Raw genomic sequence first — 18,857 nt, forward strand, 5'->3', positions numbered from 1 at the left:
TCAATGCTCTGTGTGCGCTCCCTGCCGTTGCTTACTCCAGATTCTTCTGCTGGTCTGTGAACCCCATTTCAATCAATTGAGCAGCCTGCTGGTCGTAGTTCTCCTGGGCCGGCGTGGGTAGAGTCACGGGTAGACCTCTGATGGCAGCTGCGTAGTTCTCGAGGTCCTTGTAGCATTGGCGCAGCGTCCGCAGTCTATCAGCCTCAGGAGCAGGGAATACGTAGGCGTCGTTGTCGTTCTGGAACCCCATGGCCTCGATTAATCGGGCGCCGCCGGGGACATCCAACACGTTGCTCTTCATCCGAGCGTTTGATTTCACGATGCGTCGGTATTTAGCCTCGGTTGCATTGAGACACACATTCTTGCCGAGGCGAGCGCAAGTGTCCAGACAGGTGAGCTGCGTGCTGGGAGGCGCGGCTATCCCAGAGACGGCTTCATGAAGGGCCGCGTTTTTGCTGGTGAAATTGTTGGCGACGGAAACTGGGGCAGTCGGGGCACGTGCCATGGGGTCCATGCCTCCCATCGAGCCTTGGAACCGCTGGAGAACATGACACAGGCACCCAAAAGGGTCTCACCTCGATAATATGCAGGATCTGCTGGCCCTGCGGCGTGGCGAGCAGAGTTTGGTGTTGGTTGAGAATGGCGTTTGGCAGTGACATGGACGGGCACAGAAACCGGACTACCTTGTCTGAGAAGTGGTTGCAGTTCCACGATATGAGGTTATACGACTCCATAGTAAACTGGTGTGACACGGACTGGAGGTAGGCCCGCAGCTCGGAGGCGGACTTTTCGGTGCGGCCCATTTCCAATGTGCGAGTCGGAGAAAGGTTGTAGCTCCGTTGAACCTCGGAGTGGGCCAGGTTCTGTATCCCACCGGCTGCTTAGATACGAAGCCGTTACCCACAGAAAAAGTACTCCGAGCCAAAAACCTCCACACCTGTATGCCAAATGCCCTCGATATCCACGCCTGCAGCTAGACGCCCGAAATTTCTCGCCCTGCGTCAGAAAGGCAAGGAAAACTCACAAGCCTCTCGAGAGATCGTACACATGCACCCTGACTGCCATTATGGTGTTTTTTTTAGGAGCGCGTTCTGAGGTGCACCAGGATCTGGCCCAAGGTCATCTCATGAGAGGCTGACGGGTTTACTGAGGTCGTCGGAAGCACAGTCCAGCTAGGGCAGATTTTCCGTACGATTCTTGGGTTAGCAGGTAGGGGCTTGTGCGTGGATGTGGCCTGCGACTTCGAGAGGTGTGATGTCTTGCTCCTGGACATCAGGCAGTTGGTGTCCTGGTCTACGCAGTTGGCAGTTCTCATCCACTCCTTTGACTTCAAGGAGTACACACAATTTTCAATCGTCCTCCATTCTCTCAACACCAAGTGAGTTGCTTCGTGTTCGACCATTGGCACAGTTTCCTCAAGAATGGCCCGCACGACCTCTAGCAGCTGCTTTTTGCAACGCACCTCATTGAGCAGGGTTGGTGGAGGACTAAAGGGCAGCGAAGCCACAATCTTCAAGTTTTTCAAGATCAACTTGTCGATGAAGGTACTTCCGGCATTTCTTTCTCGGCGAGACAGCGGTTCCGCTACTCCCAACAGTAGTTGTACCTCGTGGACCATCTGCGAGAGATGATGAGGGATACAACATCTCAAGCGTCTGAAATGGCTGTGAACGTCAAAAAACCTAGTGGTCAGTCGTCGTTGGAGAGTAACCAACCAGCGAACGACAACTGAGCCCAGCGGAAGCGGGAGTTCCGCAGCTTGCTGCCAAACCTGCCTGACGCTGTCACGACGAAAGCACGCCACGGCTCCTTCCCAAGAGATCTCGCCCATGTCTGTGGCCTCGTCTTGGATCAAGTGGAAGGGTAGTAAGTGGAAGCGGGAGTAGTGCTGGGGCATGAAAAACGCAGGCATCGCTATCAAGTTACTATCGGCATCTGTAGGAAGGCGGAAATCTGGGCTGTTGAGGGCCTCAACCCAGTCGAGTTTGCTTAACCTTTGGAACAGCTCCTTTGTATACACGCTGTGATTCTCGTATGCGCGCGACATCGGCGGACTCAACAACCCCGCCCAGGGGAACATTACGTCGGGTTCGTAATCCCTCAGTTCACCCCTATGAAAGGCTTCAATCAACATGAAAAATGTGGACACGCTCACAACACGACGAATATGATCGGAGCAGCGGTAGAGGCAACCCGCTGCGGAGAGTAGTAGCAACTTGTAGGGCTTTGGTAGAGCCGTAGGCAGCCCGTCCTCGAATGACTGGCTATCCGCCAGAAGCGAGTTGTACACGTCGTCCACGGTGCCTTCGCTCACAGCCGCCACGATAGCTGCTCCACAATGCGACGCCGAACGTCTTCTGACATCGGTGGGAAACCGCAACAAAGGAGACGTCAGGTGGTTGAGTTCCGTTGTGCGGGACCAGGCCTTCTCCAGAATCTCAGGTATCCACTGCCGCAGTTCTGACTCAAAGATCTGGCGCAGTCGCAACTCATCATAGGCTGTCCCGAACAGACAATCGTAGAGGTTTGCCGCTTCTCGCACCGTGAGACAACCGGATCGGCCTTGCAAACCGCATTCAGCCTCGTTTAAATTGCGCTCAAAGGTAGTAGAGTCGGCAGGCCGATTTGAGAGTTGGCCATACCTGCGAAGGATGACAACAAAACATAAATAAGAAAACGAGATACCAAACATATCTCCCACCTTAGGGCCTGACGAGCCTCCTCCAAATCATTTTCTGTAACGGGACTTCGAGTCCATTGCCTGGTGCTCATGACCACTGCTACCATTTGATCGGCTGAAAGTTCAAGACGCAGATTTTGTAGTCGCATTTCGGAAATATTTCATTTCAACATCATCACTCGGTTTCGCCGTCATGAATTAGAAGCTTCTCGAACACACGACGCGGGAGACCGCTGGCTCCTGACCGGCAGAGCCCTTTGATCAGGCACGAAGCTGCCGCTAGGGCAGCAATGGCATGAAGGACAGCGAGCGATATCTCTAAGTCGAGCTGGCTCTCCGGGTTGAACGTGTCGGCGATGTACTTGGCGGGGGCCAGCACGCGATTTGCGAGATGAGGCCAACTGTCGATCTTCAACCGGATAAATCGAGTGAGGCACGTCCCGTAGGTCAGCATTCGTGGTGCGAGACATCCAAGGTACCTTGATATCTGGCGTTGCAGCCAGATGCGGTTGCGAGCTCGGAACCGCAAGATGGCACAGAATGTCCGCAGACCCAGAGGAGGAGTCTTCTTAGAAAAGAACTCTGCCAGCGAACTGCTTACGCACCGCATCGGTCTTTTTTCCAGAAACAGCGACGGCGACAGTTGGTTGAACACAGCACTAGGCATGACCATGTCTGCTGGCACAAGGAGCCACAGCAGCAAACCGACGCCTACTATCAACGGGGTTAGAGCCCTTAATGAAACAATCTCCTGTGTCTCACCGACGAGCGCGCAGCTTGTGGAGGCCACGACGGATGCCAGTTAACACCATGTGTGCACTGTATGATGATTGAGCCGTGTGCAGACACAAAAATAGAGATGATATCTCGGAACAGTGAAAGGGCTGTAACTGAGGCCCATGTGGACTAGTTGCCAATCCAATTTATTCGATGATACCCGCAGATATGTCTGAAGATTTTGTTGGAACGAAACCTCGCTCATACCTGTCGAAACGTCTGATCAGTGAAGAACTCTATTTCACAGAGAGGGTCACCAGTGGCGATCTAGATCCAGTGCGTGAGATTACCGACTACCCAAAGAGACGAGCACCTCCTGCCGCGGTTCAGTGGTTGCAGCGGCAAGGGTCGCCTGCCCGGCCACGTTCAGCAGTGAAGTGTCTTCTCCGCAACGGAGGCCCGAAATCGCCCTCCAACCTCACCTGATTTTGTACTTGCATGCCGTGAGCAGCCCTGAATCGATTTGAACAGCGCGAGGCTTCGCAGCCTCTTTGTTGAACCTCCAAATAACAAAGTAGTCGTTGATGATCTGTTCAGTAGTCCTCTTGAAGCCGAGGGACTCAACAGCCGCAATAAACTTGTTCCCTGTGTTCAGACGCGAAACGATCTCCGCAATCACGAGCGTTCCACCGACTTTCATCGTTCGTCGGGCCTCAGACAGGAAGGCTGGCCAGTCCGTACCCATAAGCGCCAGCGAGAACACCACCACGTCCACGCTCGCGTCTTCCAGAGGCACGTCCTTGATGTTGGCCGCAATGACCTCAGGTCTGGTGGACACGAGGTCGAACGAGTAGACCTGATGAATGTCCTGCAGCTCAGCCTGCAGATCGGCGTCTCCGCAGCCCATGTCAGCCACGAGGAGGGGCCCAGTCTGATTCCGGAGCCACTTGGAGATCATTTTCAAGGGGTTCAAAGGCCACTCTCCCGCCTGAAGGCGGAAGCCAGAATGATATTCCTCAAAGAAGGCCTTGTCGTGGCCGAATTCATCGAAGGCGTGGTCGCTTGTTGCGGTGTAGAGTCTTTCGTTGAGGAATCTAAAACGGGCCCCTTTCATGTGGTCTTTGATGTCGCGGTCTGCCTTCTTTCCTGGCTTCTTGGGGCTGTTGACGTACTGTGTCTTCACGTCAGATTTCGGTTTCTCGCCACGCCCCATAAATCTCCGATTTAACTGCAATTGCACTTGAAACGGCCGCTACGTGCCTTTCACGCAATCAGTTTCCCTTTAGACCAATTCGCACTGACATTAGAGCACATCAAGCAGGAACCCACAATTTTATCTGCCCCACTACGTATTCAAACATTTAGTTGGTAACATTCAGATAATGACTATGAAGGAGAGCGAATTGGGCGAGATCTACAAGGTCTCAGGCCCGCGTAAGTGCTTTATATTGGGATGTCTCACCCTTTGCAGTGGTCGTTGCGGAGAACATGGGAGGTGCTAAAATGTACGAGCTGGTTCGAGTAGGCTGGGAGAAGCTCGTCGGGGAGATCATCCGTCTGGAGAACGACAACGCCTACATCCAGGTGTACGAGGATACTTCCGGACTTTGTGTGGGCGACCCCGTCGTCAAGAGCGGGCAGCCTCTGTCGGTCGAGTTGGGACCTGGAATCATGAACACTATATTTGATGGAATCCAGCGTCCATTGAAGGTTATTTCTGACGAGACGGGATCCGTCTTCGTACCCAAGGGTGTGTCGATCAACTCCCTCGACCATAGCCGACGCTGGGAGCTGAAGCACGCCAAGGTGAAGGTTGGCGACATGGTGTCGGGAGGAGACATTTACGCGACTGTCTTCGAAAACAACCTGTTCAAGGAGCATCGACTTATGGTGCCGCCGAAGATAACTGGTCGTGTCAGCTATCTTGCGCCCCCAGGGGAGTACACCATTGAAGACGTTGTCTGCGAGGTTGAGAGGGTAGGTGCCGGTCGTCTTGCGCTTCTCATGTTCCTTTCAGCCCAACGGAGGCAAGGAGCAGCTTCACATGGCGCACTACTGGCCTGTCCGTGAGCCGCGCCCATACGTTGACAAGCTACAAGGCAACACGTGCCTACTTACTGGTCAACGTGTACTCGATTGTTTGTTTCCTTCCGTACAGGGAGGAACATGTGCAATTCCGGGTGCTTTTGGATGCGGCAAGACTTGTATCAGTCAAGCCCTGTCCAAGTACTCGAACTCAGATGGAGTCATCTACGTAGGATGTGGTGAGCGCGGCAACGAGATGGCTGAAGTTCTGTCAGACTTCCCTGAGCTGACCACTGTTATTGATGGCAAGGAGGAATCCATTATGCTCCGTACCTGCCTCGTCGCGAACACGTCCAACATGCCTGTGGCTGCTCGAGAGGCGTCTACCTATACAGGGATCACGTTGGCTGAGTACTTCCGAGATATGGGTTACAATATCGCAATGATGGCTGACTCCACCTCTCGATGGGCCGAAGCTCTTCGCGAGATCTCGGGGCGACTGGCTGAAATGCCCGCCGATAGTGGATATCCAGCCTATCTGGGTGCCCGCTTGGCATCCTTCTATGAGCGTGCTGGGCGAGTCTCCTGTCTCGGTACTCCCGACCGAGAGGGGTCTGTTACCATCGTCGGTGCTGTATCCCCACCAGGAGGCGACTTCTCGGATCCCGTCACAGCGGCCACCATGTCTATCGTGCAAGTCTTTTGGGGCCTGGACAAGAAGCTGGCTCAGCGCAAGCATTTCCCCGCCATCAACTGGACATCGTCCTTCTCCAAATACGTGCGGCAGTTGGAGCCGTTCTTCGACGACTTCAACTCGGAGTTCGTGCACTTCCGACAGAAGATGGGTGATATCCTTCAGAGCGAAGCCGAGCTGACGGATATTGTCCAGCTCGTTGGCAAGGATTCACTCTCGGAGGACCAGAAGCTCATCATGGAGGTATCTAAAATCATTCGTGAGGATTTCCTCCAGCAGAACGCCTTCTCGGACTACGACTACATGTGCCCTCTGACGAAGACCGTCGGCATGATGCGGGTGGTGGTGCACCTCTACGAGCAGTGTCTCCGAGTGATCCAAGAGACAGCTCCTACGGAAAAGAAAATTGGCTGGTCCACTATCTTCAACACATTGAGGTCCACGATCAGCAAGGTCACGTCCATGAAGTTTGAGGACCCTAAGCAGTCCGACGCCTCTTTCAAGAAGTACTTCGATGGGCTGTGCGACGAGATCACGATGCAAGTACGGTCTTTGGCGGAGCGGTAGTGCTACGGTGTTCTACTGACAATTGCATTGCAAAGTAGCCAAACTTCACACGAATTCTGTGAAACTAGGTGTTGATCAAGTTTCGGACTTGTATCTGTTTAGGTGCGATTTGTGTCTGTTTAGGTGCGATTTGTATCTGTTAGTTCAACTAGATTTCGATGACGTTTGGGTGCGATTTTTCATTAGGCTACTAGTTTATCATGCAGCCAATCTTTTAGTTATCCACCGCCCAACTCAGGGTGACTGGCAAGCACCGCCAAAACGAATGCTAACATACAGCCCTCTTTCTCGACACTGAACATGCTCTTGTTCCCCGTAACAAAACACAAGGTGGCCGGTCTGAACGAGATCTTCTTCTTGCCGCGATAGTGCCGAAGTAGGAGAGCGGCATTGCACTGGAAATGTGTTGTAGAGGTCGGGCTTTTGATCCAGTTAGAGAATACGCAGGCGAAAGCCTCCTCGTACGCCCTCACAAATCCGAAAGGCTTGACGGAAAACTCCTGCAACGAGGAACGCAGCGCGCACCAGGCGTGGACGTCCCGTCTCCAGCTTAGCCCTGGCGGCTGCGGCATCGAATCGGCCAGCGCCTGCAGCCCAGACTCCGTAGAAAGCAGCAGCGCCAAGCGTGCCGAGCTACTGGTCCCCACCTGTCGGAGGAAGGGGAGGTCCTCTGGCGTTAGAGGGCTGGCCGCGGGATCCACGGGTTTCTTAGACTGTGCCTTCTTGTTCACTCGTCTGCGAGACACTTTTGGCTTCTTCTTGTTCTCGTCGATTACTGAGTCTGGTGGATACACCTGCGATGTACGATGCGCGGGGATACTGGGTTCCTGTGGCTGAGGTGGCGGCGCTGCCATGTGAGGCATCTGCATGGTGGATCCCAGCTGCATTGGCATTTGCATCGACGCCATCGATGGCTCTTGAAGAGGCATAGACATGTTCTGAAAATTCTGCGCCATGTTGGTCATGATTGACTTCTGCAGGTCAGAGAACTGGGCATTCACAGCTTGCTGCCACATTAGGGCCATGGATGACTGCCTCATCGGAGAGGCGTTGGGCTCTCTGGGTTCTTGTTTGACCTCGGGGCTGGCTGCGTTGCTTGACAAGTCTATCGGCTCCGACTTTACCCCTGACCCAAAAGGGGCTGATTGAGCTGTACCTCCCCCAAGGGCAAGGTACGGCATGGGCATCAGCATCGGAAAGGCCAGTACGGGACGCCCCCCCTCCACATTGGGCATGGCCGGCATCTGGCCTGGAAGCATCGTGTGGGATGCAAACCCCGAAGGCATCGTCATGGCGGACAACAGAGGCGACGCTGCGCCGAACATTTCATTCTGACTGTGCAGAGACTTGTCCTGCGAGGCTAGACTCACAGCATTCGTGCTCGGAATATCGAACTGGAACGCGGAGCCGAAGCTCATCACAACAATAAATACACATTAACAGTGGGTACGACTCTGTAGGTGCTAGGTTCATCTCTTGACGATTCAATCATGTCTATTATGTAGCAACGTTCGGCGTTTTGTCTCGAAAGAATAAAGGGTTTAAAGAAATCACCCCGAATTATTTAAATAGTAGTGTGCTGAAGAAATCACCTTGAACCAAACGTGAATCCGTTTCTGAGTGGTGAGTATCATGTGTTGTTACGAGTGTAGTAGACGCGCGTTGCACCAAAAAACGTCATTTTAAGATTGACAGATGGCTGGTCATGCAGAATCTGGTGTGTCGCGTGAGGTGTCGGACGCAACCGCTGAGGAACCACAAGCTCCTGTCGTCCCAAAGGGGGTCATTTACCTGTCTAAGATTCCCAAATCGTTCACCAGGAGCAAAGTCATTGACTACTTTGGCAAGTTTGGCGAAGTTACCAATTGCTGGCTGAATCCTGAAGAGGAATGTAAGTGTTTCGCTTTCATTAGCAGCTCATGTCTTCCAGATATAACAAATCGTAGACGCAAGACCGGCAAGGTGGGAGGAATACAACGTCGGTATGTTGATGGCTGGGTGGAGTTCGAGGACAAGCGACATGCGAAGCGGACGGCGAAACAGCTGGACGGCCAAGAAGTGGGTGGGGTCTCCAACCTTAAAAAGAACCCGGACTACTTCGACACGTGGCACGTCCGGTACCTTCCCAAATTTCAATGGTATCACTTGGAAACTCAGGAGTTCTACAAGAAAGACCAGGTGTCCAATCTTCTGGCAGTTAAGATGAGACAACTGAGCAAACAGAATTTTGAGTATCGACAACGTCTGATTAGAAGGGCAGAGCATCGATCGTCGGGCCGACGTCGACATGCAGGAGACGCCCCAGCTTTCGAAGCATAACCAGCAACTCAACCCATTCCTGCTGAATGAACTGTGTTAAGTCCCCTTGAGTCTCTCACCATAGCATTGGGTGGGGCTGCAGCGTCCTCCCCCGACTTGCGAGATCCAGCTTGCTGCAGCTGCAAGCCTAAAGCGCGCTTCATCTCGCCGTAAGGGTTGAGAAACCCCTCTCCTTGGGCATTCTCCCACAGCTCACGACTCCTGCGGGCGACAGACTCTGTCTCTCTGAGCACTTGTAACCGCTTCACCATCTCGTCGTGGGAAATGTTGCTGCCGCTGGCACCGTTGAGAAGACGACCTCCTCGGCCTCCGAGATCGCCCCGGTCGCTCATCAACCTCCACGCCAGCAGCAGCTCTCCAGGAGAAGGCTGACCCTCCTGTAGGTCGCCCAACGGGATGAGTCTTTTCGAGGGCCCGAGATCATCTTTCAATGATTTGTTCTCCTTCGTTCGCAGCATTCGAAAAAAGCTCGCTAATGTCGAAACAGTGACCGATGTGGACAAAGATACCGGCGCCTGCTTTAATGCCAGAGCCGCAGTCATCACAGGATTCGATACAGGTATAACGGACTCCTCACCGGCCACGACATCCGTCACGAACTCCATAGTGTGGTCCACAATCTCGTACGGTCGCAAAAACTGCTGAGCGCTGAGCCCCAACGGCAAGCGAACAGCAGACGCGCGGAGGTACAGGTACAGACAACATCGACCGATCACATGGTAGTAAGCCAGCCAGATTGAGGTATTGCGCGCTATCAATTCCAGCGCGTCTGGCGCCAGTCTCAGTCGGGGATAGTGCTTCATCAGCGTCGCGGGGAAGCAACTGACCAGCTGCTGGACTCTGGTGGGAACCAAATAAAGGTGAGATAGGATTTGCATCCAGCTCTCTACATGCTTTCTCTTATTGCCCTTGAACTCTCGTACAAAGCTGGATGCCTCGCAGAACGCCAGAACATCTTGCCTCTGTTGGATTTCGTCATTCAATACTATATCTTCATCGCTGGATTCCTCTTCCGAGTCCTCTGTAGTTTTACGTTTCTTCGGTTTAGTGCTCATGTCGTCCCCAGTTCGCTTCTTACTTATCTTCTCTTCCGAGTCAGCGGTACTATCTCTCTTGCCCCGTGCTGAAGTTTTCTGGCTGCTCTTCGCCGGCTTCTTTTCGGCTTCCCGTGATGATTTCTTGGCAGTAGTAGGTCGAGAATTGCTGTCGTTTGCGTCGCCGAGGCAATACACAGTACCTGACGTGAGAACCTCCTCAGGGTCAGCCGAGTCCAGGTAGTCTACTTCTGCCTGAGTTAGGGCAGGTGGCGAACTGGTTTGGAATAAATCGAGCAGTGCGATCTCTGGAGAAATTAGATAGAATCATTTTCAAGGGCCACCCACTGGAAGCTGCTTTCGCTCTCTGTAGCAGATGGTACCGACCCACTCCTCGCCGGTCTATCTGCGGGCAGTAGTTCAGCACATTGCTTTCAATCTCCATGCGCTCCGACTCATCCACATCCTTGGAAAGTTGTACGGAACCTGCCGATACAATGTGCATCTGCATCGTCGACAGCCGTTGGACAAGCAATAAGTCGTCAATAGATGTCAATTCCTTCTCTCCAATAGTAATTTGGGCCCAACTGTTGTCGTCTTGCAAGCGTTCCAACAAGTCATCCTTGGTGAGGTCTCGGTTGATAACGCCAGGGACAGGGTGTGTACGTTTTCTTCCTCGCAATGACCGAACGAACCAAACCAAATCGCATTCTTCTACCCCAAGCTTCGTGAGAGTGGCATCGTTTTCTGCCAGCACTCTGTCAAGTTTCTCCATCAGCTTCCGGCCGTATTTATTCCAGATTTACCGGCAGAATTTTTAATTCATTCGATTAACAAGTTCTGAGGCAGTTCGATGTTGTTCAAAGGGTTTAAACGACGCGTAGACACAGTTAGTAATATCCTCCACAGAATCCACGAGAGACGTTGGTGTTGAGACAACTTCCGAAGCCTCGCTTTTTTTTGTTGTATTGCTTGCCAGGGTTGCCCATAGCCAGGTCAGGGGCGTAAAACTGGGCATGCGAGCAGCTCGAAGCACTGATAGATTTGCCTTCCCAGTCCTCGTTGTGAATCCGTTCGGAGGGGAAGCGCTGGGCTTGCGGAGCTACGTGTTGCGGGACCTGATGTGCAGCGCTGTGGTCATGTGTGTTGTGGGTCGCAACACGAGACCTGTCGTGCGTAGTGGCGTTCTCAGTCCAAGACGCAGAGGAGTAGGAACTCGAACTGGAGTAAGAGGTGCCAGAGTAATCTGATGACGTCGAAGCCGCGTCCTGTCTCTTGCTGTTGCAGCACTTACTCTTCTTGATCATTTCGGGTAATTGCTCCAAATTCCACAGAGACCAGACATAAACAGCGCCCCACTCCCTAGATTTCAACGATGCAGTGACATCAGGCTTGCAGGTTATCGCCATATAATCAGCCCTGCGACTTCACCGCTGTGAATCGTCGTTTTCGCTTGGCAACTCGCTTTTTTCACTTGAGGACAAATAGCAGCTGCTATTTTGGGAGTCGCACCGACTCCGAGATGCTTTGGGGACAGAACACGGCACCGCAACCACTCCTTGGGCGCGCAGCTCCGTATCGAGAAGGATTTTAACAGGAGGCCCTTCGGTACTGGGTCTTCTCCGATCTCGTAGACGGATTCGGTATGATAAACGTGCGAATGGAACATATATGGGCTTGTCTGATCGCGTGTGACGCAGAGGCCGCGGGATCTGCGAATCAAGCGCCTCAGGCAGTCGGCTAAACAGAACCATGCCTAGCTAAGAGTGCACTTCATTGACCCACGATGAAAGCCCCGAGAAGTCAGTTCAACCATCAGCTGCTGAAGCCGACTCCGACACCTGCTATTTTCGAGGGCAGCCCCCACGCGCACCTCCACCCAGTCTGCGTCGTCTGGCTTGTGGATTCTGCTGGCCAGACGGGAAATCCGGCCGAGTGAGCTGCAACTGACAGTGCCGATCCTCGTACAACCCGTGGGTGCGTGGCAAACGAAATGAGTTCTGTTCGAGCCACTCGCCTCCTGCCTCCACGTTACGTACAGCTGGTTAGGTCTGCACGGCAGCCACGGGAGCGACGTCTCTAGGAATTGCCCAGAGTCGAGGAAATTGTCAAGGAAAGGGGGGAACGAAGTCGTATTTGGCCATTCGAAACCGGGTAGCAGCCTGTCTAGGTGATGATTATCCATCTCGCACAGACACGACAGCCGACTGCTCCGATTCAGCATATCCATAGCGACGAGCAGCCTTGTGAGAAGCAAGCTCAGGGTGCAGTGGTGAATGAATTCAAACCAACGGTCAGCATCCGCCCACAGCGACACTGTGAGTGACTCAATCCAACCCACGACTGATGGCTCGGGACAGTGATGGTCGATCGCCATCAACAGCTCGGGACACAGGAAGGTGGCAGCTAGTCTAAATGCCCGAGCTAGTCCGGTCACGTGGGCGGATCTGGGGAAGACCCCCCTCATGAGTGTCTGCAACGAAGAACACGACGTGAGACCCCGATCCACCAGTAGACCACTAATGTCGATCATAGCAGGAAAGTAACAGTACCCATCCTCCAATATGGTGTTGAGTTGACCCAACACCAGGCGTTGCTTCAGCGGAGACTGTACGTTAGCCATTACGACACCTACATTGTGGAGGGCGCGGTCCACGTCAGCTTTCATGAATTACCCTGTCACAGGAATTATTTCCTGTCAGACGACTTCACCTTGACTATCTTGAGTTGTCTGACCCCTTCCTGCAGAATGTGCGACACAACTCCGTCGATAGGATTGGGATTAGGTTTAAAGGCGGAGATCTCGGGGTCATACAACTTGCTGACTCTCGCCAAACCCAACAACTCATCCAGCGTCAGTTGTTTGACGTCATCCTCGGAGTTATCCCACACATGAGGCCACTCTATGCTTGTGCGCTGGTAATATTGTACATCTGGAGTTTCCTTAGAGTGTGCATCCAGAAATCGAATCACATGGGATGCTACTTCCGAATCGATATCCTTCAGATTGATCTTGCCAGTAGTAACGTACGGTACCACGAACTTTGCCAGTTTCTTCAGCCAGTCATCACGGTCGGTTTCAGCTTGCAGTGCAACACGGCGCAAGTCGTCCTTATACCGCTTGCGCGAGGCCTCTGGAAGATATAGGAAGGACGTCAGAATCCGTACTTTCTTGCTGGTCGCGCACTGGCTGAATCGGTCCACAACTTTGCTCATGACGGCATCGTTGAGCATCTTAGCAGCAACTCCGGAGCTCCAGTGCGCCTTCAGCGCGTTGAGGTACTCGTGGTACATCTGAGTGTCTTCATCGACGAAGTCGTCATTCATCTCTGAATAAGTGTCGTACCTCAGCGGAAATAGCTGTTATTGGTGTAGATCAAAGAGTAACTTGCCAAGCCGCTACGCCTATCGACTACTAGTGTTCAGTGGCTGATGTGTCCATAGAAACTGAGAGACATGATACCTGGCTCGTTTCTTGTTAAACCGTCAGAAGGCGATTAAGCCTCTCCCCAAGGCTTGACTACACACTGATTTAGGCTTATATTGTTGGAATACATCAAATCAAGATGCTTGGGCGGTCCACCTACCAGCTTGCGATCTGGAGAGGTCATCCACAAGCTGTGCATGTAAGCGTGGTGCTAGGCCTAGCGGGCCTCTACTACTTCGGAGACGGCACTGGAGATGGCCTTCTGCTCACTATACTCGGAGTCTTGCCCGGTGTACTCCTCATGATCGCTCTGAAGGAACCGGTGCCGGAAGCGCTGTCCGGAAACCTTTACTTGGAAATGTTCTGGACCGGCTGCTTCGTCTCCGTATTCGTGGCCATCGTCTTGGAGGTCATGTTTCATGGAGTTACTCTCCCCTTATGGATATGTGGACTCAGTTCAGAGGGTACGTCACAGTGCTCAATAATTCTGGCCGTCACCATCGTCGTCGCAGTGGGCGCCGTCGAGGAGTTCGCCAAGCTGTTGGTAATTGGTAGAGTGGCCACTAGAGAAAAGAGAGTACCGCTCACGTGGCCAGCGGTGTGGCGATTTGTAGACACGGAGGCTGGAATGCTGTTGTGTGGTGTCGCTTCTGGGGCGGGTTTTGCCACATTAGAGAACCTTCGGTACATTCGGTCGTCAGCAGCGGATAGCTTCGACGCAGGCCTGGCGACATCTTTCCTCAGGGCATGCGTCGCGGTTCCTTTCCACGTGGTCTTGACAGGATTCGCTAGCGGTGTCTGTGCGAAAGGCTTATTCAACAGCGGCAACATCAGCGTCGGTATGCTATCGCCAGTCTGGTTACGCAGGTCGAATCGTGGTCGCCGTGGCATGGCCGTCGCTTCTTCACGGTCTCTTCGACGCGGGACTGATGATAAGCCCGGTCTACATGCCTTCACAGACTGACTGGTCCTCAATACTGAGGCCCTGGCCACGCACTACCAGCAACTTCAACGCCAACGGCCTCCTTGCCATGTCTCTCTGCTCATATCTAGCAGCGCTACTTTCGTTCGCTGTTCTGTATCGAGGAGCTGTAGGGAGATTCGCAGCTCAAGAAACAATCGTCAGCCACCGGCGACAACTCATTGACAGGAATATCTATGAATGGGCCAATAGACGCGAGGGTCTCCTACCTCCAGATATCGAGTGTGATTAGGTCTTGAAGGGAAGAAATATCGGCATCATAACCATTGCAACAGTACTGACGAGCTTCATTAAAACGTGCACCGAGGGTCCAGCGGTGTCCTTACATGGGTCTCCGACCGTGTCACCAACGACGGATGCTTTATGAGCACAGCTATTCTTGCCTCCGAAAGCACCAGTTTCGATGTACTTCTTAGCATTGTCCCAAGCGCCACCAGCGTTGTTCAGAAAGAGAGCCATGAGAATCCCAGTAATAGTGCAGGAAATGAGGAAGCCACCCATCACCTCCACGGACAATAAGGGAACGTCGCGACACCATCCTACCCACTTGAAAAGGAGTCCTACGGACACAGGAGTCAGCGATGCCAGCAGACCCGGCTTGACCATCTCCTTGAGAGCAGCGCGACTAGAGATGGCCACGCAGGCGTGGTAGTCAGGCTTCTTGCTGAACGTCATGATCTCAGGGTTGTCTCGGAACTGCCGCCGAACCTCTTTAACCACCTCTTCTGCGGCGCCGCCCACAGCCGCTAAGGACCACGCGCAGAAGAGGAACACCAGCCCACTGCCTAGGAGCGCCCCCGCGAAAACTTCTGGCGACGCGATATTGATTGTGTGCAGCTGCAGTCCACTGTGGGTCTGCACCTCGTCCATGAACGCAGAGAACATCAGAAATGCAGCCAAGCTGGCGCTGCCAACGGAGAACCCCTTAGTGTTGGCCTTGGTGACGTTGCCTACGGCATCCAGTCGGTCAGTCACATCACGGACCTGCTGCGGCTGCATGGACATCTCCACAATTCCGCCAGCATTGTCGGCGATGGGGCCTAGTGACGACATTGAGAGGACAAACACCGCGTTCGAGAGCATTCCCATCGTCGCCACGGCTATTCCAAACAGCCCTGCGGTGGAGGATTCGGTGGTATTGAGTCCGGAGCTGGCGCCTAGATAGTACGAGGCCAGAACTGTAAAGACAATCATGACCACTGGAATTGCTGTGCTTTCCAGACCAAGAGCCAGGCCAGATATGACATTCGTTGCCGGTCCTGTCACAGACGACTTCGCTAACGCTTGAACATGCGAGTATTTGTAATCGGTGTACACCTGAGTGACGACCACAAAACCGACCGAGAGACACATGCCCAAGAAACCGCACATGGCAAACTTCAGCCAAGCTGTGGGGGCGTGGTCTACGTGCAGCAGCAATCGACACACAATTCCAAAGCCGAGGGCAGACCAAAAGATGGTGAAGAGGTAGCCTTTCATCAGAACTCGCATGGGGTCTTGTGCCCCTCCAGAGCGGGAGGCCATAACAGGCATACCCTTGGTGGTGCGCACTGAAAGTATCCCCACGCTGGATGCGAGCAAATCGACGCAGTGCACCGCCAATGGAAAGACTACGTAGCCATAGTTCTTCTTCATAGTGGCATTCTCATTCAAGACGGAGCAGCCAAGAATCATAGCAGAAAGGATTTCCGTGACGATGGACTCGAAGAGGTCTGCACACTGACCGGCACAGTCGCCTACGTTGTCTCCCACCAGGTCGGCGATTACCGCAGGGTTGCGAGGGTCGTCCTCGGGAATTTCGCTCTCGATCTTTCCGACGAGGTCGGCTCCTATGTCTGCGGCTTTGGTGAAGATGCCTCCTCCTAGTTGGGCGAACATAGCAACCAGAGATGCTCCAAAGCCAAACCCGGTAAGTAACGACGGCAGGGTAGTGAAGGGAACCTCAGGCCAAAGGAAGTGCGACGCAGAGAGCGCCCCTGCCAAGCCGAACACCGCCATCGAAACGTTAATGATGGAGGAAAATGCTCCTCCTCGAAAGCACAACTGAAGAGCTTGGTTGTAGCAGCGTCCAGCCGCAGAGGCCACTCGAACATTGGCCCGGACTGAGACCCACATTCCACTGTAGCCTGCCAGCGCTGAGCAAACTGCGCCGGCGCAAAATGTAAAGGCAGGAAGAAACGCCACTCCGAATCGACCCATCCCAGCGACGGGAGACCCCGAGACGATGAAAACCATAAAGAGCAAAGCGCCTACAGCTGCCGCGATATGCAGAATGGTGCCATACTGCACAGCTAGAAAGCTTTCCGACCCCTCCCTGATCGCCTCAGCAACGACATTCATCTGCGCAGTACCAGTGTCGAACCGCAGAATCCACGCGAGCAGCCACCAAGAAAGCGCAATGGAAACCGAGGAGACCACCAACGCTGTGAACAACACGGAAACGTGTCCAGAGAAGGCGACCCACGTAAAGAAAAGGACTGCGAACGCGGAACCAAGAAATGTGCCCACGGACGCAGTTCTCAACTTCCACGGGAGACGATTGTATCGAGACGTGGACATCTCCAACATCATGAGGCCTCGCAGCGCCGGAGAACGCCCCGATGTGGAGGGGGTATCGTCTGTCTCGCGGCTGCTTCGCCGGCGCAACTGAGGGAGAGACATGTGAGGGTCTGCCGCCTCCGTCATCAAAAGTGCAGGTTTTCAATTGTCAGCGTCTGCGCACGGCTCTCTATGCCATCCACGGTTCGGTCCTTCAAAGACATAGAACCGGCCGTCAAATACATTCTCCAGGCGTCCATTAGGCAAGCGGGCATCGAGGCCCAGAGCATAGAGCTCGTTGCCCAACGCGAGCTGAGCAGTGCGCTGTGTCGGAAGCTAATCCTAAAGCTTAACAAGCTGTCTTGCTCATTCAAATGGGGTGTGCATGTCACCATCCTCGACTCCCAAAGCAGCGACGCCATCCAGACCTCTGTTTACTCACTGAACCCCCTCACCGACGGCGAGTGCACTGAATCCAAGACGGTGGGATCTTTGAAGCTAGTGCTCCACGTCGTGGGACTGCGTAGAGGGGTGGATAGCAGAGGTGTAATATTATGAACTCAGAACGATACAAGTCTCGCTAAGCGCCACATTCGGCCGTCCATCGCAAATGCTTCCTTGAGCATCGGAAGACTGGACAGTACCTCCGAACGGAACGATCGCCGGAGTTTCTTGTCCAGCTTGTCAATGTTCGCGACGATCTCCACCAAAAGGGAGACGAAGCTCACTCGGAGCTCTTTCACCCTCACAGGCAGCACGCTGAAGAGTTCCTTGTCCTGGCTGGGAACGAGCTTCAAAGTTATCTGTTCCGGCGTTAAATCTGACAACTGGAACACTGCACCAGCCTTCAGAAGCTCCATATCCTGCAGCACTGCCTCGGACATCTCGGTTAGGTTACTACCTCCAAATCGGTTGCACAGGTTGTTGAACTGCTTGTCGTCTTCCACGAAGGTCAACCGACGTTCTACTTGCTCCAGCGTCCTCCCCAAAACTGCGAGTCCCGGCCGTAACTGTGACACCTCAGCCTCAATTTCGTGAACAACTTGTTGTCCAGCTTCGATGGCAAGACGCAAGTTGTCCAGCTCCTCAGACGGCGGAAACTGCAGAGTGCTCTCGGCTGACGTGGTGAGAACGGCGTCAACGCCTAGTCGCTCCCGTACCTGGCTGTACTTCATTGACCGCTCGCGCGCTTGTTCTACCAGTGAATTCACGATCTCTGTGAAGCTGTCCCCAAACTGGTCTTCTTCCTCTTCTTCATCAGTATCTTCGTGGCGTAGCCTCGTTGCTTCCGCTGATAGCTCCTCCAGCAGGTCGGCGCCTCTCGTGACGACTCGTGGAAAGTCGGCCAGTCTGATGTCGTACATGCTCGTCGTTCGATCCCGCTGCTTCAGATGCCTCTTGAGGCGCTGCATGCGGCAATCGTGGCGCTCTCACCTTGGTGCCCTCGAACGTCTTGTCAGGAGCAGAGCAATCTGACAGCGTTATGCTGTCTGTATCCAGTGTAGAGAACACCCTAGTGGTTGACAAACTCGTTTCTCACTCTAAACATTCTTCTAATGTGCTACAAGCGGGCATTTCTATTCTTTTTCCGGACTTCACTTTTTCCGGTGCATGAAATGGTTCACGAAGGCTTCCTCTGTGTCGCTTTCCGAGTTGTAGTCACGAGAGCTGCTTTCACAAGAACTGCACGCTTCGTCGACACATCTCGTTGCCATCTGCGATCCAGAGCTGAGCAGTTGCCGAAATTCTGACGAGTGGCAGCTTTCAGCGTCTGACGTGTCAAACGTCAACATCTCATTCTCAAACTCGACCGAGATCGTGAGGGGAGCTGTATCTATAGGATCCGACTTGTCGCTGGCCGGCCTCGCTTGACT

The 18,857-nt window shown here is 53.5% G+C and overlaps 13 protein-coding genes across 18 annotated transcripts; 4 read left to right on the forward strand and 9 right to left on the reverse strand.

Moving 5' to 3' along the window:
• Positions 1–31: 31 nt before the first annotated feature.
• Positions 32–2,829, reverse strand: KVP17_002802 (uncharacterized protein; the record flags this gene model as incomplete). Of its 3 annotated transcripts, XM_068519433.1 has the most annotated exons (6): positions 32–538; positions 576–877; positions 905–996; positions 1,025–1,108; positions 1,140–2,642; positions 2,702–2,829. In XM_068519433.1, 6 exons carry the CDS (start codon positions 2,827–2,829, stop codon positions 32–34), a joined length of 2,616 nt encoding a protein of 871 aa, XP_068373567.1. The 3 variants fall into 3 exon arrangements, with proteins under 3 accessions (XP_068373567.1, XP_068373568.1, XP_068373569.1); XM_068519434.1 differs by lacking the exons at positions 905–996; positions 1,025–1,108; positions 1,140–2,642; positions 2,702–2,829 and having other exon boundaries at positions 576–803; XM_068519435.1 differs by lacking the exons at positions 32–538; positions 576–877; positions 905–996 and having other exon boundaries at positions 1,079–2,642.
• Positions 2,830–2,855: 26 nt separating this feature from the next.
• On the reverse strand, positions 2,856–3,492 carry KVP17_002773 (uncharacterized protein; the record flags this gene model as incomplete). Of its 2 annotated transcripts, XM_068519379.1 has the most annotated exons (2): positions 2,856–3,414; positions 3,443–3,492. In XM_068519379.1, the coding sequence occupies 2 exons, from the start codon at positions 3,490–3,492 to the stop codon at positions 2,856–2,858; spliced, it is 609 nt and encodes a 202-aa protein (XP_068373518.1). The 2 variants fall into 2 exon arrangements, with proteins under 2 accessions (XP_068373518.1, XP_068373519.1); XM_068519380.1 differs by lacking the exon at positions 3,443–3,492 and having other exon boundaries at positions 2,856–3,347.
• Positions 3,493–3,875: 383 nt separating this feature from the next.
• On the reverse strand, positions 3,876–4,610 carry KVP17_002801 (uncharacterized protein; the record flags this gene model as incomplete). The annotated part of the gene is made up of 1 exon (XM_068519432.1): positions 3,876–4,610. One exon carries the CDS (start codon positions 4,608–4,610, stop codon positions 3,876–3,878), a length of 735 nt encoding a protein of 244 aa, XP_068373566.1.
• Positions 4,611–4,779: 169 nt separating this feature from the next.
• KVP17_002813 (uncharacterized protein) lies at positions 4,780–6,683 on the forward strand (the record flags this gene model as incomplete). The annotated part of the gene is made up of 3 exons (XM_068519454.1): positions 4,780–4,831; positions 4,869–5,374; positions 5,415–6,683. 3 exons carry the CDS (start codon positions 4,780–4,782, stop codon positions 6,681–6,683), a joined length of 1,827 nt encoding a protein of 608 aa, XP_068373585.1.
• A 218-nt stretch (positions 6,684–6,901) lies between these two features.
• KVP17_002806 (uncharacterized protein) lies at positions 6,902–8,101 on the reverse strand (the record flags this gene model as incomplete). Its single annotated transcript, XM_068519441.1, has 1 exon — positions 6,902–8,101. The coding sequence occupies one exon, from the start codon at positions 8,099–8,101 to the stop codon at positions 6,902–6,904; it is 1,200 nt and encodes a 399-aa protein (XP_068373575.1).
• Positions 8,102–8,378: 277 nt separating this feature from the next.
• On the forward strand, positions 8,379–9,002 carry KVP17_002780 (uncharacterized protein; the record flags this gene model as incomplete). Its single annotated transcript, XM_068519395.1, has 2 exons — positions 8,379–8,574; positions 8,614–9,002. 2 exons carry the CDS (start codon positions 8,379–8,381, stop codon positions 9,000–9,002), a joined length of 585 nt encoding a protein of 194 aa, XP_068373534.1.
• Positions 8,932–10,811, reverse strand: KVP17_002796 (uncharacterized protein; the record flags this gene model as incomplete). 2 transcript variants are annotated; one of them, XM_068519422.1, is made up of 3 exons in its annotated part: positions 8,932–9,033; positions 9,062–10,344; positions 10,385–10,811. In XM_068519422.1, the coding sequence occupies 3 exons, from the start codon at positions 10,809–10,811 to the stop codon at positions 8,932–8,934; spliced, it is 1,812 nt and encodes a 603-aa protein (XP_068373557.1). The 2 variants fall into 2 exon arrangements, with proteins under 2 accessions (XP_068373557.1, XP_068373558.1); XM_068519423.1 differs by having other exon boundaries at positions 9,011–10,344.
• Positions 10,812–11,792: 981 nt separating this feature from the next.
• Positions 11,793–12,704, reverse strand: KVP17_002787 (uncharacterized protein; the record flags this gene model as incomplete). Its single annotated transcript, XM_068519410.1, has 1 exon — positions 11,793–12,704. The coding sequence occupies one exon, from the start codon at positions 12,702–12,704 to the stop codon at positions 11,793–11,795; it is 912 nt and encodes a 303-aa protein (XP_068373546.1).
• A 20-nt stretch (positions 12,705–12,724) lies between these two features.
• KVP17_002793 (uncharacterized protein) lies at positions 12,725–13,363 on the reverse strand (the record flags this gene model as incomplete). The annotated part of the gene is made up of 1 exon (XM_068519419.1): positions 12,725–13,363. One exon carries the CDS (start codon positions 13,361–13,363, stop codon positions 12,725–12,727), a length of 639 nt encoding a protein of 212 aa, XP_068373554.1.
• Positions 13,364–13,602: 239 nt separating this feature from the next.
• KVP17_002795 (uncharacterized protein) lies at positions 13,603–14,427 on the forward strand (the record flags this gene model as incomplete). Its single annotated transcript, XM_068519421.1, has 1 exon — positions 13,603–14,427. One exon carries the CDS (start codon positions 13,603–13,605, stop codon positions 14,425–14,427), a length of 825 nt encoding a protein of 274 aa, XP_068373556.1.
• A 246-nt stretch (positions 14,428–14,673) lies between these two features.
• KVP17_002800 (uncharacterized protein) lies at positions 14,674–17,130 on the reverse strand (the record flags this gene model as incomplete). The annotated part of the gene is made up of 1 exon (XM_068519430.1): positions 14,674–17,130. One exon carries the CDS (start codon positions 17,128–17,130, stop codon positions 14,674–14,676), a length of 2,457 nt encoding a protein of 818 aa, XP_068373565.1.
• Positions 17,131–17,175: 45 nt separating this feature from the next.
• KVP17_002810 (uncharacterized protein) lies at positions 17,176–17,541 on the forward strand (the record flags this gene model as incomplete). Its single annotated transcript, XM_068519448.1, has 1 exon — positions 17,176–17,541. One exon carries the CDS (start codon positions 17,176–17,178, stop codon positions 17,539–17,541), a length of 366 nt encoding a protein of 121 aa, XP_068373582.1.
• A 2-nt stretch (positions 17,542–17,543) lies between these two features.
• Positions 17,544–18,558, reverse strand: KVP17_002804 (uncharacterized protein; the record flags this gene model as incomplete). Of its 2 annotated transcripts, XM_068519439.1 has the most annotated exons (3): positions 17,544–18,389; positions 18,418–18,496; positions 18,524–18,558. In XM_068519439.1, 3 exons carry the CDS (start codon positions 18,556–18,558, stop codon positions 17,544–17,546), a joined length of 960 nt encoding a protein of 319 aa, XP_068373573.1. The 2 variants fall into 2 exon arrangements, with proteins under 2 accessions (XP_068373573.1, XP_068373572.1); XM_068519438.1 differs by lacking the exons at positions 18,418–18,496; positions 18,524–18,558 and having other exon boundaries at positions 17,544–18,395.
• Positions 18,559–18,857: the final 299 nt, after the last annotated feature.

The sequence above is a fragment of a genome, assembly GCF_019968985.1.
Source record: "MAG: Porospora cf. gigantea B chromosome Unknown PgB_NODE_50_length_53917_cov_118.396, whole genome shotgun sequence".
NCBI lineage: Eukaryota > Apicomplexa > Conoidasida > Eugregarinorida > Porosporidae > Porospora > Porospora cf. gigantea B.